General features: G+C 40.0%; 2 protein-coding genes across 8 annotated transcripts in view; one reads left to right on the top strand and one right to left on the bottom strand.

Moving 5' to 3' along the window:
* The window catches only part of LOC146483876 (uncharacterized), a 47795-nt gene extending 41380 nt beyond the window's left edge, over window positions 1-6415 (top strand). For all 3 annotated transcript variants that reach the window (XM_085105181.1, XM_085105179.1, XM_085105180.1), the window contains 8 exons: window positions 69-1272; window positions 2299-2409; window positions 2680-2723; window positions 2950-3088; window positions 3370-3532; window positions 3920-3955; window positions 5000-5158; window positions 5326-6415. In XM_085105181.1, the coding sequence (XP_084961307.1) occupies window positions 69-1272; window positions 2299-2409; window positions 2680-2723; window positions 2950-3088; window positions 3370-3532; window positions 3920-3955; window positions 5000-5158; window positions 5326-5362 (1893 nt within the window). In that variant the 3' untranslated portion in view covers window positions 5363-6415. The remainder of the gene's footprint in view (window positions 1-68; window positions 1273-2298; window positions 2410-2679; window positions 2724-2949; window positions 3089-3369; window positions 3533-3919; window positions 3956-4999; window positions 5159-5325) is intronic.
* The window catches only part of LOC146483871 (uncharacterized), a 90764-nt gene continuing 81352 nt past the window's right edge, over window positions 6290-15701 (bottom strand). The window contains exons 1-4 of one of the 5 annotated variants that reach the window (XM_085105189.1): window positions 11511-12600; window positions 10609-10644; window positions 9832-9937; window positions 6290-9271 (exon numbers count right to left, since the gene is read on the bottom strand). In XM_085105189.1, coding sequence (XP_084961315.1) covers window positions 6994-9271; window positions 9832-9932 — 2379 coding nt within the window. In that variant the 5' untranslated portion in view covers window positions 9933-9937; window positions 10609-10644; window positions 11511-12600 and the 3' untranslated portion in view covers window positions 6290-6993. Of the gene's footprint in view, window positions 9272-9831; window positions 9938-10608; window positions 11406-11510; window positions 12601-13169; window positions 13373-15701 lie in introns of those variants that run through there. The other 4 variants (XM_085105188.1, XM_085105186.1, XM_085105187.1 and 1 more) reach the window with 4 other exon arrangements.

Below are 15701 nucleotides of genomic sequence, written 5' to 3'. Positions count from 1 at the left end.
AACAGTATAAACTATTAGATGTTTCTTGATTTCTTAAAGTTTAAACACAGTATCCTTCTATTTGACAGCCCAGTCACCCAGTGACAACTGCAAGTCCATCCATTGCCAGTTCCAGTGGAATTTCAACACCAGCAACGACAGCAACATCATTTGCATTTTCTGCTCCATCCCCTGGGTTCTGTAAAAATCTTGGCTCAGCTAGTACCATAGGCAGTACATTTGGCAGTGGTGATCCAGCCAGCACTTCTACAAGTATCTTGGGTGCATTGGTGAAATCGTCTGGTCCAGGTGTCACAGGCAGTTTCTTTGGAGGTGTTCCAACAGCACTTTCAACTAATGCAGTATCTGCAACTACCCCATCTACATGTACTTCATTGTCTACGCGAACTCCATCAGAAAACAGAGACACAAGTGCTGCAAATGCGACTACACAACTCAGCGTTGGTATTCCAGCAAATGCGGGAGGCGTGTTTGCACAGGCACTATCTGAAAGTAGCAAGTCTGTTGTAGCACCTCCTGCAAATACAATTAGCACATCACCCCAGACTGGGAATGTTTTTGGTTCTGCTGCTACTACAGCTGCTTCTACATCTGCTGGTTTATTTGGCCTGCCACCAAGTGGTTCTAACGCTGGTGTTACTGCACCTTCTACCACTACAGCACCAAGTAATTTGCTTGGTTTTTCAGCTGGATCACCGTCATCTGCCTTTACTGTTACAAGCACAACCAGTCCATTCTTTTCCAGTATCCAATCCAATCCAGTATCTAATCCAACTTCCACAACAGCATCAATACCAGTAGGAAGTTCTCCATTTAATACCGTTTCAACAGCTCCAACAATCACTGCAGTGACAAGTACACCTGAGACTTCATCGACCTCAGCTCTTAGTGGGATCTTCAGTAATCCAACTAACACAAGCAGTGCCTTTGGAGCAGTCTCAAGTGCAGCAAGTACCGGATTTGGGTCTCTCAGAACAGCTGCAAGCACATCAGCTGGAGGCAATCTGTTTGGAGCACCAGCATCTACTGCCTTTGCCCCAACATCATCTGTGTTTGGGACATCAACTAGTGGGATGAGCTTTGGAAGCCCTCAGCCATTCGCTTCTGCTGTAAGTAGTCAAGGCAGTACCTTTGGCTCTGCACCAGTATTTGGATCAGCAAACACAACAGCTGCGCCAGCGTTTGGAGGAAAGGCAACTTTTGGTCAGTCGTCATTTGCACCAACCACCAGCAGTGGGTTTGGCCAAGCAGCGTCTAAGTCAGCTGACAATGGTAAGTGGGGTTTTTCACTTAAATGTATAAAGCAGCCAAACTGTGTGAGTTGAGAGTAAATGCTGCCAGAATCTGAACGCCTCACCAAATTTGAGAATGATGTATTATTCAGTAAGTAACACAGGCATACTCTGAAAAAAATCCGAGTGCTTCTATCAGGAGTCGAACCTAAGACCTTCCAATTACTAGCTCGTGGGAGTTAAGGCCATTAAACTAGGTTCATGGGACAAACATCCTGCATAGTGCTAGCATTGGAGTGTCGTGTGGCATATACGCAATGGAATAAATGTGATGGCCTGGTGAATAAAAGAGAATGATGTATTATTCAGTAAGTGACACAGGCATACTCGGAAAAAAAAACTCCGAGTGCTCCTATCAGGAGTCGAACCTAAGAACGTCCTAATACAAGTTCGGATGCTCTAGCACTATGCTACAGGAGACTCGTGGGGAGCTAAGGCCAATAAACTAGGTTCATGGGACAAACATCCTGCATACTGCTTGGATTGGAATGTCATGTGTGGCACATGCAACCAACAGCCATACTCCTTTTGCCATAACTTGGTGTTAAGACACCATTACCTGGTAATTGTGAAGCATCAATGTCATTAACAGATGTCGCCATAGATTCATGTTAGATAGTATAGTTTGAATGAGAAAGCTGGGATAAATGTTCACCCCAGAAGATTGGGGTGGCTATCTCATGGATAAATCGCTCTGGTTTCAGAGGGTGCAATTTATTGCTGGGAAGATTTCTTAGCCGCTGGGTAGGAATCTATTCCCGAATAAAATTGAAAATTATCACCACTTTGAGCACTTAGGTTTAGGTCTGGCAAGGTTGCAATTTATCATTTATTTTCATTACTATTTTTATCCTTTCTATGCTTTGAAGATTACCAAACCGTTTGGAGACAAGAAATAAAACAAATTATCTTGTTGTTCTCATTCTAGAAGCTCAGGCACTGAAGCTTTGATATATTATATGTTCTTCTCTCGTATTAACTAACTGTCTCGTGACTGTTCTTGCAGCTCTTGGTTTTGGCTTTGGGGGTTTTGGTTTAGGAGGGCAAGGTACCTCGCAGACCAACAAGACCAACCCGTTTGGAGCCCCTCAAGGATTTTCAGCGCCAGCAACCACACGTTAGTTCTTGTTTTGCCTTTATGTACTTAAACTTTTGTATCATGATTTTCTGCAGGGAGTGACAGCGTGGCAGCAACTTAGGAAGCATCTTAAAAATAGTTGACTCTCTTACCTAGTTTGTTCTCTAGTTTTCTAGTTTTAACCCTGCCCACCAATTCGTCTTTCAAACTATTTGTCCAAAACCCACTCAGCATGGTAGTCAATGCATTCTGGAATTGCTGTGCCAGTAAGTGACATTGTTTATTTCTTTTTTTGTTTCCCCATGTTAGAGCCGTCATTGTTTGGTGGGAAGTCTGGAGATGATATATTCAAGGTTTGTACATTGCACCGTTTACATCTCGAGAGTACCAAAGTACTCATAGGAAAAAATAAAAATGTGAATGGCGGTAGCCACCTAAAAAAAGTGCTTTTTAGTAACGTCAATTTTAAGCCTCTTTCATGCATTTTAGAATTTAACCATGGTTGTTATACTGTTCCACTATTGTTGGTTTAAGGGCTGTTTCACAATCATCAATATGCTGTTCTTGTTTGTTTTCCAGAGTTCTCTTGGCAGTGGCCCGTTTTCTCAATCAGGATTTGGGTCCCAGTCTTCAGGCGGGTTCACTGGAGGATCATTCAGTACACAAGGCGGAAGTGTGTTGTCTTCTGGTTTTGGCTTCGGTACTGCATCATCTCCTGGTAAGTAGTGTAGTTGACTAGAAGTTATTTACAATTTGGTTTTAATGCTCGCGTGCCAATCAGGATTATAATCACTTAGAACAGGTCAATAAGTTGTAAATGAAGTCATACATGTAGGCCAACCCATTCCCGTCTCGGACGACTTGGAATGTTAATGTCAACCATTTTTTTTTCATTTTGTTTCATTTCATCGAAGAAACGCCACTGCAATGAACACAATTTAGGACATTCTGAGTTTGCTCTCCATTAATTGTTGATAAAGCTTACCTTGTGATTTTCAGGCGGCAGTTCAGGGTTCGGTTCATCGCAGCCTTTTGGTTCACCCTCAGCCGGAGCTTCAGCGTTTGGTGGTGCACCGTCATTTGGTTCAAGTCCTTCATTTGGAGGCGCCCCAGCATTTGGCAGCTCTCCTCAAGGTGGCCCGGGCGCCACTCCATCTGGGGGGTACGTTGTACAATCAGGTGCACGCTGTTGCTCCATGCAATAGTGGCAACCTCATTACAGAGCAAAGGCGTCCAGCGAGTGTCAGGAGCTTTTGTTATCATTTTCGAAGTGTTTGTCTGGAAACTGCCGATCCTGATAGTGAAAATGTAGATTCTTCAGTGAATATTTGTTTGTAATAACTTGGAGTCCTATGTTGTTCATCTGGCCCTACCAATAAGCGCCCATTTTGTGGGCATTTTATAAACGTTGCAATATCAAGGCAGTAAAAGTTTATGATAGTTTCAACAGCAATTTCCTTGAAAACTTCCCATAATGTATGTTTTTTCTTTCATTTTTAGCAAATCCGCTTCTTTGTTTATAAATTGTAGGTGCTTTTAATTTTTTTAGGATCTTTGGTGCAGGAAGTGCGGGAGGATTTGGACAGTAAGTTTCTTTCACAAACGTCTTTAAATCTTTAAATACACCATTAGAAAGTAATATATCAAACACGCGAAAGAGTCTTTCATCCGATTTCCAAACACCGAAAAATGAGTTGAAAAAAAAAAAAAACAGGTACAACCGAGTTTTTTTAAACCACCTTCGAGTTGTTTAGAAATCGGTTGAAGCACTGTTTCGAGCGTTGATATAGTTTCTAAAACCATTATGAATTTTTGGGGCAATTGAAAGCAAAAGTTCACCGAATTTTATGATAATTAAGATCGAACCATTGTAGTGTTTTCCTTTGTTTTCTCTTCCTGAATTATTAACTCATGAAAAGAAGTTAATCTTAACCTTTTTTACTATAGCAGTACAGTTCTGTCACTCATTAAATACGTGTCGGACCCTCAATTCTTAGTTGAAAAAGACGGTTATTTTTCATATTTTTATGATACCAAAATATCAGGATTTAACTTCAAGAGATGTAAATAGCCTCAGAGCGCAACATTTCCGTTTGTGCAATACAATCCAATATAACCTTTTAGCTCAATCCCTAAAGCGGTTTTTCAGAAATAACTTACAACAATAGTGGTACTAAATCTATAATTATTGGTTACAATCATTATATCCTTTGTCATTTGATGATGCAGTAGGTGTGGGCTTTATCCCCCCAAAAGTCTGGTCATTCCCTTCTAAGTGCAATTACTGTTTACGGTTAGAGTACCGTTTGATTAGCGAATTGATATACAGTAAATAACAGTTTTGGCAGAAAATTTGTATTGCAAAATCACAGGGAACTTGCAGAAGACTTGAAATTAACGGTCAGAAAGGGCTGCCTCCTCCACACACCAGTGGCTTTCAAACGGTAGACAATAAATCGCTTGCCAGTGTGCGAAGACCACAACCAGGCTTAAAATATAACACCACATTTCTTCACAAGATTTGTATGTTACTAGCCTAAAGAGCCAGGGCTACCTTAAAAATGCCTGTCTTACCACGACTGTTCAGTCCTAAAAAAATAGCGTGTGAAGTTGTCGTCTACCTCCACAGATCTTCAGGTAGTCCAACGTTTGGTTCCTTGGCATCTCAGGCTAATGTTCCTTCGTTTGGAGCCCTAGCTGGTCAGTCCCCGACTCAAGGGTTTGGGAGTATTCAGCCGCAGCAGCAGCAGCAATCTCCTTCCTTTGGCTCGTTTGGTGGAGGCTCACAGTAAGTTTCAAAGAATCCCACTTCATTCGAACGATAAACGTTAAAGGGCGATTTTTACGGCAGCGAGTGGTCGCCACAGTTTTCATGTAATTCAGTACTTTTTCCGCTTTTTTATGTGTGTTGAAATACTTTTCTGTCGTTTAAATTTGTCATTTGTCTCTTTACAGAAGTCCCAGCGGTGTTTCTTTTTCACAATGGCGGTGAAGAATAGCAACTAGCTCGCAGACAACAAGGATAAGGAAACGAAAACATGCCGTCTTCAATGAACTTCATATAAAAATGGTCTTGCCTAAGTAAAATAGTTGTCTAAGGTATTTTGAAGTGAATTAATGTTTTGCAGCCAACTGAAAGTTGTCATCAATGGCTGTCAAGTCAAAGACTTCGTGTTTTGTTTTGCTCTAATAAAAGTTGGAATATAGAAAGACGATAAAAAGTTTTCGTAATCTTGAATAATCGAGTAATTTTTGTTTGCTTTCCTGGACCCGGTTTCTCGAAATTGTGATTGACGCTAATCCATCATGATAGTTGAAAGTTAACCGAGCTTTTCATGTGGCTCGCTTAAAATGGTTTTGAAAGCTAACTTTAGGCCAATGGTAAAAAAATCTCTAAGTCAAAACTGAGGAACAAAAATCTTTTCTTTTTTGATTAGTAATTGAACTCAAATCAAAGTTCAAGTTAACCCAGGATTAGTTTTATTGGGCTTTGAACAACTGGGGCCTGGTGTTTACTCCCTAATCCTGATAGGTGACTGGTTTCAATCCCTTCCTTATCGTCTTTCGATGCTCTTGCCTTATCACTGAAGTATTGCTCTTGTGGAGTAAGGTTGCGTTTGCAGGCATGAGCTATAATGATGTCCCAATAAGTGCTTAAATGAAAAGCGAGTTTCACACACGACCTAATGATGTTATAGCAAATAGAATTTGGTTTGTTCCGAAAAATAGCTGACATAAGGGATCCTGAAAAATATCTGTGTATGTTTTGTTTTTTTGTTTGTTTGTTAGCTTAATGCAAAACTCACTTTGTATGGTGTGCTCGAATGGTCTAATTCCAGAATTTGAATACCCAAAATGACCATGATCCCAAAAATCGCGATTTTCATGAGTGGGCAAGAGTCATCAAATGGTACAGCTCCAATGTCTGTACCGTTTATTCTTACTACGAAATACGGCCAGTACAATAGAGCTTAATAGACTATAAGCATTCAGCGAGCTTTGTACATGAAAATTATCGAGAAATAAATATTATTTGTTTGTACGATTACTTCTGTGCTCTTGATAAGATACGTTCACAACACAATTCAGCAACAACTAAAATGACCCCCTAAATGGGCTTCATTTTCAACTGCTAAGTTCTTACACACACACAGCGGTCACTTTTTTTTCAGTACTTATCAATGCTATCTATTTTGTTTGTTTAGTTGGTTGGTTGGACTTTCTTAGTTACTGTCTACTTTATCGTACGTAGATTGGATTGGAGTGACGACCATTTTACTGGCGATTTTCCTGTAGATCTCGATCCTTTTTGTTACTGATCAGTAAAGGATATGGCTCTAGTACGGAGAAGGATACGCACTTCGTTTCAAACGGCTTACTCGTACTGTACTGTGTATTAATTCATACTTCAATTTTAAGGTCTTGTATGAATAGTGAAAAGCTATTATTCGGGTTGTCCTAAAGAACGTATTTATATCTGTCTTGGCGACAGAAATGAAGTGTTAGTAGACCTTTCTAGATTATCTGGATTATCAAAGGTTATTTACCTTTTTAGGGTTATTTTTAGGTCAATATTGGATATTGCCAAGATAATCTGTATTGTTAATTGGTGCAATTTGTTGGTCACTTGGAAAGAGTCAGTTGCTTTAGTTTTTTTTGGAGTTCTGGCATACAAGACTGATACGCTAGACCAGTGCCAAATACGTAGTTCTGGTTCGAGTTCCTTTGTCGAGCGCTTTGAAGTTGATCGACAATCTGCTCGCGTTTCCATTTTTTCTTCTTTTCTTCTAAACTGAGACCGGTATCTGCATCTTTTGTTACTGTATTGCATGTATCTTGGTCTTTCACGGACTCATTTCGTGGTGAAATTGGTTCTTTGGCGTCGTCACCTTGGGCTTCTACGTTGATGAGGTTATTGTTGTCATCAGTGGTGTTGCTTTTGTTTTTGTTCTTTAATGCGGCCCTTACTAGGTCGCTTGTGCTTTGTCGTGGCGCCGCAGTTTTGTTGTCAAGAACGACCACATTTGATGTCGATGACTGATCTGTAAATTGGTTCGTCTTTGCGGATGACGTTCTTAGCAAACCCTGCGATAGTTGATCTCTTATTGGGTGCTTAAGAGTTCGTTCTTGATTCACCAACCAAGCAGGGGTATCGTCACTTTTCACTATTTTCATTTTACCAATCGATCTGACTGCGGGTTTTTTGCTCATCGACGATGGCAGAACAGCCGGGCTATTGTCGATTTTGGGTTCTTCCTTCGCAACTTCGATATTGGCTGATGGCTTTTCGTTCGAATTCAGCGATTTTGGTTTATCGTTACTGTTACCCATGGATGTTGCTAAATTGGCTGCGCTGTCTACCAAATTAGTTTCTGTTGGACTGCCTTGGCGGGAGCCAGAATTTGTTTTCCCTGGGGCAGTCTGGCTCTCCAAGTTTTGGATGCGATTTTTGACTGAAACAGTGTCCTCTTTGGTGTCTTTTGTCTCGATTCCTGTTCCACTACTCATTTCTGTGGTCTTGTCACTTTCAACAATACTTTCTGTCGGTATACGTTGTGCCACACCCGGTAAGGGGAGTTTGCTGACCGAATCACCTGAGGCGTTTTCCTGTTGGCCTTTATGTGGTGCCTTTGACGTTTTACCTGAAGAGCCTGGCGATATGGATACCTCTTGAAGACTATTGCCAATCTCACCAGTACCGACAAACGTACTAACGTTTGACTTACTACCCTTTGGTGGACTATGAATCTCCACCAGGCACACATGATTTCCAATGCTATCCTTGCCGCGGGTTTGAGCTGCTGTAGCAAGTTCCTCTACTGACACTGACTGGTAATCTGGTTCTGGAATCCAACGAAGGGATACACTTCTTTGTCTCAAAGGCTCGTCTGCTTCACGTCGCACGACACTTTCTTTGGCTTGGGCGGAAGGTGCAGACCCGGATCTGCTGACCTGTTTGTTTGTCTCCTTAGAGTTGGATTTTTTAGCGGTAATAGCCTTTTCGTATTCTCCGTTGGTGGCAGGTTGTTGATGTTCTAAACGTTTCTCAACGCTAGCTCTTTCGTTGGTTTGCTCCCTATTTTTGACAAGCTCCTCAATCGACACCGACTGGTAATCTGGCTCTGGAATCCACCGAAGAGATTCACTTCTTTTTCTTGGAGGGTCTTCGGCTTCGCGTCTGACAACAGTTTCTTTGGCTTTCTTACAGGGTGCAGACCCTGATCTGCGGATCCGCCGTTTGTTAGCCGTGGCTTCTGCAACATTGGTGTCTGAGTGACTATCTGCCGGACATTTTTCAAGGCTTTTTCTTTCCTTCACTCTGTCTACACTTTTTCCAGAGACAGTAATTCCGGTAATTGGCGACGGTGCATCGGCAGAAAATACTTGGCTTGATGGCGATCCATGATGTCTGTATCCCCTGAGAGATTTACTCCTAGTCATGTCACGTTGTCCTTCGACTTCTCTGTCAAAATTGAGTGAACGAAGGGATGGCCTGTGCTCTGAGAGGTTGTAGTGAAAGGTCTGACTTCGTCTTATCTTTGTATTACTAGGATGACGCAGTAACTTCTCCCAGGTGTATTCAGTCCTTTTGAAAACTTCAGGACTGCTACTTTTAGATCCAGGCTCCTCGTTAACACATGAAGTGCCGTTTGCTATGGCCTGTTCTCCGTCCTGCTTGTCTTCGGGGTTGTTCTTTGGGCTCATTGCTGGCGTTCTTAATGGGGTAACAGATTGCAGGACCGCCTCAGGGTCACCTGGAATCATGGACTTACGACGTAGTTTGGTGGACCCTGATATAGTATCCATGCACAGACCATCTTCCCTCCTTTCTATAAGTTCTTTGACATGGACCGTCCAATCTTGATCGTATGTCAGACCTTCCGGATCTCTTTGTTGTGACCTGCAACCAAAGCAAACAAGATAATGAATCAAAACGCCAATAATACACGCAAATACTTGATCAGTATAAGGATAACCTCACACTATGTAAAGAGGCCTCTGTCTCCCAGTATTTCGTGTTGCTTTCTCTGGTAAACAAACCTGATTGGTTGTTGGACATCAATTACGATATGATGCGACCGGCAAAGACCGAAATGACTGTCCATGATTTTAATACTTAGAAATTTATTAGTAGTGTAAGGAATAGCGTCCCTCTACTTCAAACATCATAGCCCTTTATAAAAAAAAAGATGGTGCAAATTTGCATTTATTTTCGTCACTTATGACACATAAATATTAAAAGTTACTCGAGATTGCCTGTGTTTGCTATTCCAGGGCTATAAAAATTGTCTTGTATAATAATAGTTTTTTTTAGCTAATAGATGAGTAAGATTCAGCTGTCAAATAATCTATCTTTTAAATTTGAACGTCCAACAGCCAATTGAAATTTCACTGAAGCAACACTGTATGTTTGAGTCCGTGAACAGTTACAGGAAGTCGAATGTAGCGTAACAGTCTCACCTCTTTCTATGTCGAACTATTTTGTACACGACAAATGCCACGTATGCAAATAGGAGCAGTCCGCCTCCGCAGCCAGCCAAAATGATCCACCAAAGTTCCATTATACCTGTCAGAGAAAAGCGGGAAAGTAGTTTACCGGATGTGGCAAAGGCGACACAGTTATTTCACAATGCTTTGTGAGAGATTGCAAGCAGGGTTGGAGTAATTTTAGTCTGAAATTCTTCGAACTTACGAGTCTGCAATATACGTACAGCGAATATAACGAAAAATGTTTTCGATGCAGCTAGGAAAACACTACCTTTATACCAGTGCAATTAGTTTTTTATTTCTATATCATGAGACATACACCTGTCTAGATGGTGAATATTGGCAGATAATGACTGCAGTAGAGGGATACTGTTTTGACTGTGCGAAGATTTTGTGTTAACAAAAAAGGATAAATGTTTTTGGAAATGCCTTAATTTTGCAGATGGTGTTAAAACCAACGCTTTTACATTGTTTTACGACTGATTTCTCCGGTTATCCGACGAAAGGAAAACTCTGAAATCTGTGAGATACGAAAATTTGTATACATCACGAAACAGAGGGTGTTTATGACAAAGCAGTCTTGGAATAAACAATGGGTAAAATAACAAATACTAAACAAAACGTTCGCAAAAGTTAAAGTATAAATCTTTTTGTTCCTCCTCATAAATGATTTTTGAAAATATCCTTCAGTTTATCGCCGATCTACATCTCAAATTGTACTGAAGTGCTTCGATGATAAGAAATTCGTACCTTCGACAGACAAGCTGTTGAAATGGTCAGAAGATCCTGTGGATTCAGATCAGGTTGTGTTAATGCGATGTTGTAGAATTGTAGCAGCGATTGTTTCACTACGGACTTGCAAATTTAATTCGAGGAGGAGCTCACTTAAATACTGGTATTGAATTGTAATATTATCGCTTGACAGGTGCCTCATCAGCTTATGACATGTTATCACTCCGGATGTATTATGACTCAAATTAACATCCACGAGACGTGTCTTTTTCACAAGGGAAAATTATGCCTGCAAGACGCCATATATCAACAAAAGTAAACTTCATTTTGTAACAGAGTCTAAATTTCTACCTTGCACGTCGTTTGGAATAAAAACATCGCAAAACAAATGACAAGCGGAATTTAATCTGCCGGTTATAGCATTTGCATTGCGCGGTTCGTTTACCAATCACAATTATTTCTATAAATAGCACAAATGGCGTTCAAGAATATTCCTTTCAATGTCTGCGTGCATAAAATTTTCATATTGCTGGAAAAAATAATAAAGCAATGCAGAAAAAACGAGTTTTGTTTCGCCTTTTAAAAATAGCTATGAGTGTATTCTTTTTTTTGTCTACTTGGTCATCATAGAAAGATTGAAGTCTCCAGAGGCCAACATGGTTTTCATAAAATATTAACAACTTGACATGAAACCGTTCAGTCTTCAGTCTTCCATTTTGGAGGTTAAAAAAAGTTAACAGTGAAGAAAGATAATAACAATTAATACTGCAACTAAACAATTTAAATCTGGATATTCAGAGACTAAAGTCTCCATTAGTTTAACGAAGAACCGGGTTTTTTTCTCATGTTTTACTGAATTAATGTAAGTCTGCGAATTATTCGGCTAATAACTGTTTTAGTTTAGAAATATCTTGTCTCACCTTTGAATAGTTTTGGAAACTTTCACCTTCAAGTCGTTGTACTTCAAAAATATTTCGAAAATCTCAGGATCCCTTGTTATAGACACAAAGTTTTCTCGCGAATGAAGGATTACTGATGTAATGCATTTAACTTGTACAAACGTGATGCTGTGGCATCCCAAATATCTTAGCAACAGAGGCCTGCGTCCAGTGTTTTCTCATGATGACGTTTTTGTAAGTGTGTAATTGTTTTCTTGAAACAGAAAGTTGCAAGATTAAGCAATTGATAACGTCACTTGTTTTGATTTTGCAGGGAGTTAATAGCTTTTTCTGTTTACGTTGATAACTCAAAATGTGTCTAAAAATGTTAAATTCATGGTTCATTTGGTACTTCAAGCATGAATAATAAAGGAACTTGCCAAGATGACAACTTTATTTTCTTGGCCTTATTTTTAGGCAATAATACTATCCGTGAAAACCTATCACAAGTTTTCAAAAAATTGCAAGTAAAACACACTCGTTGAAAAAACACCCAGTAGTGCTAGATCGTGCACATTGTCTGGCAATATTTACTAGATTACAGCTTATGTGTCAGTCAGATGAACTAAAAGTTAAATGGTAAAACACGCGATCTCGAAGTATTCGGGAATACAATTAAGGTTTTCTCACTTAAATTGATTAAGTCCATCAGTTGAAGTGTCGGAGGCAAAATTTGTCCAAAGTTCAGTGTTTTGTTTACTTTGACTGTCTATCAGTTATCCTTGTGTGAGCTTTCGGTGTTGTTGTTTTCTTGAATGTTGAGTTGGTAGTGCGAATGTCGTTGTGCTTGGGTCATTCTGTTTCTAGACAGTTCTTGACTAAACACCACTTACGTAGTTGATCAATGAGACGTTTAATAACTTTATTTGCTTTTTGTTGCGGTTTTTTTCTAGATGCCTCTTCGCAGTAAAGTTTTGCTTTGTTTAAAAATCAACCCCTTACTGAAGCGTGAAGACACCTTTTGTGACATACAAAAAATGCTAAAACTTTAATCTAAGAACCGGCTTTTGTCACAAGTTATGTTTGAATCAGTTCTGTATCAACCAATCTTCAAATACCCTGTTTTAAATTTGTGTCCACGTTCACTTTGATAAAGCCAACTGAGAAACTATTAATGTTACATTCTTTTTGACTTATGAGCCCCTTTGTTGTAAACTGTCAGTTAAACCAAAATCAGCATGAAAAATGCATGTCAATATTTTCATTAACAGATATGGCTGTCAATTTTGAAAACAGGGTTCTACCATCAGCCGTATTAAAATTGTGAATTACCGTTAGATACAATTTTTATGCAAGCAACTGCGCAGAAAAAAAGAGCTGATCTAAATTACGCCAAGTTTTGATATTAGAACTTATGTCGAACGGGACACGGTAGAATTTAACAGTTATTAAAACGATAAAACTCAGAAACACTTTGTGATGCCTTGACGAATCGAGTGAAATCAACACCTTTGACTTAAACGCTGCCAATTAAAATGAACTCAAGGCCAGAGTTTTTACAGCACAGACCCGTTGAAACATTTGAAGGAGGATGCTGATTGTATTCTGTTCACTTATTAAAAGTAATTTCTAAACAGTATGATAAGCGCATCTTCGTTTTAAATCTTATTATAAACAATTCACTGACACATTTGTTCATACCTGAAGAGGAAGGCACAAAAGTCTTCCAAATAGTAGACTTTCTATCAGCCAAAGTTGATAAATATTTCCCACGGTATTCCTCTCCGCATGGTTGAATCTCCCGAGTGTAATTAGGCACAAGGTGTTATTGTTGAGTATACAGCCAATAGCTGTAAAGCTCCCACGCCATCTTGAACAAACGTTTACTTTGTAAAGCTAAAAATGGGTCATATATTAAATTAAAACAATAGCAGGCACTCTTCCCTTCAAATTACAACGCGCATGTATCAGTAATGTTTCTAACAGCCAGCGATATGTTGATCAGAAGTGCGGATTGTGCTAAAGCTTGATAAACTTAACACCTTAAGACTGCTTTGCAAAAGATGGCAATTATAATTTGTGTCAGCGGTGATACTCAGGGTTTTCAACTGTAGTAGCGGACATACTTCTGAAAGCACCGGACGTGAATGTTTTCTTGGCAGGCGCCTCGCGAGCGCCGAAGGCGCAAGCACCTAGGGGGGTCTGGGGACATGCTCCCCCAGGAAATTTCTAAAATAAAATACTCAGAAACGCCATTTCCAGCGTTTCTGGAACCAAGGGAACAGTTTCCTAGGCAATGCTGGCGCTCAATAAGCAAAGAAAAAAGAGTTATATGGCCGTTTTGAAGAATGTAATTGATTATTCTTTTATCCTCTAGTCAGTATGTTCATGAGATGCCTTAGTAAGAAAAATATATTATACAGTAGTAAAAAAACATCGCCAATGTTGATCTCAAAGTACCGGACGTGGAATGGCAAACGACCGGACGAAACGTCCGGCCTCCGGCCTCAAATGAAAACCCTGTGATACTCCGGCAAGGCTGCCTTTACCCAATCTCGTACACAGAGTCCTCAGACTCTTTGGCCAGCGGTTTGTTGTCTGGGGCCAAGGATTTTAATTACCGCAGGATTTCTGCGGTAAAACAATGCAAACTGTTCGGGGGCAGCCAATCAAAAAAACTAATTTTTTTCGAATTCTCCAGAGTCCCTCCCGGCGCCCACCCGCTGACCAAAAAGCCTGAGGGCTCTGGGTACGGGATTGGCCTTCCCAGAAATATCGTTAGTGTAATTTTTTTTTTTTTTCACCGCAAAAATAGTGCGATCAAAAGGCAGAGACATTAAACAGAACAGCGAATCAAAAAAATTAATCGTTAACAAACCACTGGCCAATGAGATTATGGACTCTTGGTACGAGATTGCCTACACTGTAGCCTCTCTTACGGATGCTTCCTCCTATTGCTACCGCGCATCTCTGGATGCTCTGAAAAGCTCTGATTACTTCTCTGATGACTACTAATTGAAACATTTTTCTGCACTGTTTATGACTATTCGGGAAAAGAAAGTCTTAGCAAGGGATATTGAAATCCAAAAACCATTTACTTTTCTTGGGGAAAAAACGCCATACAGTGTTATGTATTTTAAAACTTTTAAGAATTACTGTTGTTCAATTTATCTCTGGCAATTGGGTGGTTATCCCTATTTTCTTATTAGATTCGAAACTGCTCTTGCTAAGATCTGCTTTTCCCACATAGTCATAAACTACGCAAAAATTCATGTATTCTTGGTTTTCACATGACGTCATAAAAAACTGAAATTCATAACTAAACACAATTTTGGGTTTTTATCTTCATCACATATAACAAAATCTTTATTTCCATCGGCTTGCTTGTTTTCAGCAGGATAGCATTCTTTGTTTTGAAAATAGGGCAGTTTGAATTTTAGATTTTTTAACAGTGCGTGACAGAAGGATTGCTGCTCTAAACATGTCACGTACATGAAAACATCGATTCGCCTCGTGCTTTTTTTAGGTCTGATCAGCTAACATGTAATAGAAGCGTTAATGTCAATGTGTGAAAGTTCAGCAGAGAGGAGAAAGGCTTTGAAATAGCCAAGGTAAACTCCAGATGTTTTTGCTGGTTTCCGGCCGCCATGTTGGTGCCCATCAGACGGGGCACCAATATGGCGTCCCATACTAAACTCTGTAATTTTCCGTGGTACATTTTCTCGAATAACTCGATTAGGAGATATCGCACAGCCCTGTGGCTTTCCCACGTTGTTTATGTATCACTCTTCTACAACATATCAATTTCTCGACTTTATCTATTGAATGGTTGAGGATTTAATTTTTTTTCTCGTGCGTGACGATGTGTGAGGTGAAAACCACCTATTAGGAGGCGATGTCCTTGATGTCATGCATGCATGCGCCCAGTGCTTACAGTCATTGTTTGTCAAGGGGCCAGATAATAAAAGCCCGTGAAGGCCTTGGGAACGAGAATGATTCTCACGGCGATTATGTCAAATGGGACTGGGACTTAGTGTGTGTCCGAGTGGCTTCTTGAAGAGACATTGAAAGAGCGTGAACAATATGCGTTGCAAAACTAATGTCCAAAGTAGGAGCCATTTTGTCCAGTGTTCAATACTTTCATCGATAAAAGTTTTCAATCTCTGAAAATTGCATGACTTTCAGTCACCTTATGCTTAAATATCGCTCTGTTTATGTTGCCATGCACTATTA

Source organism: Pavona decussata, unplaced genomic scaffold, assembly GCF_977016875.1.
Source record: "Pavona decussata unplaced genomic scaffold, jaPavDecu1.1 SCAFFOLD_37, whole genome shotgun sequence".
NCBI lineage: Eukaryota > Metazoa > Cnidaria > Anthozoa > Scleractinia > Agariciidae > Pavona > Pavona decussata.
The sequence above is the reverse complement of the archived record's forward strand: the minus strand, read 5'-3'. Positions and strand labels throughout refer to the sequence as shown.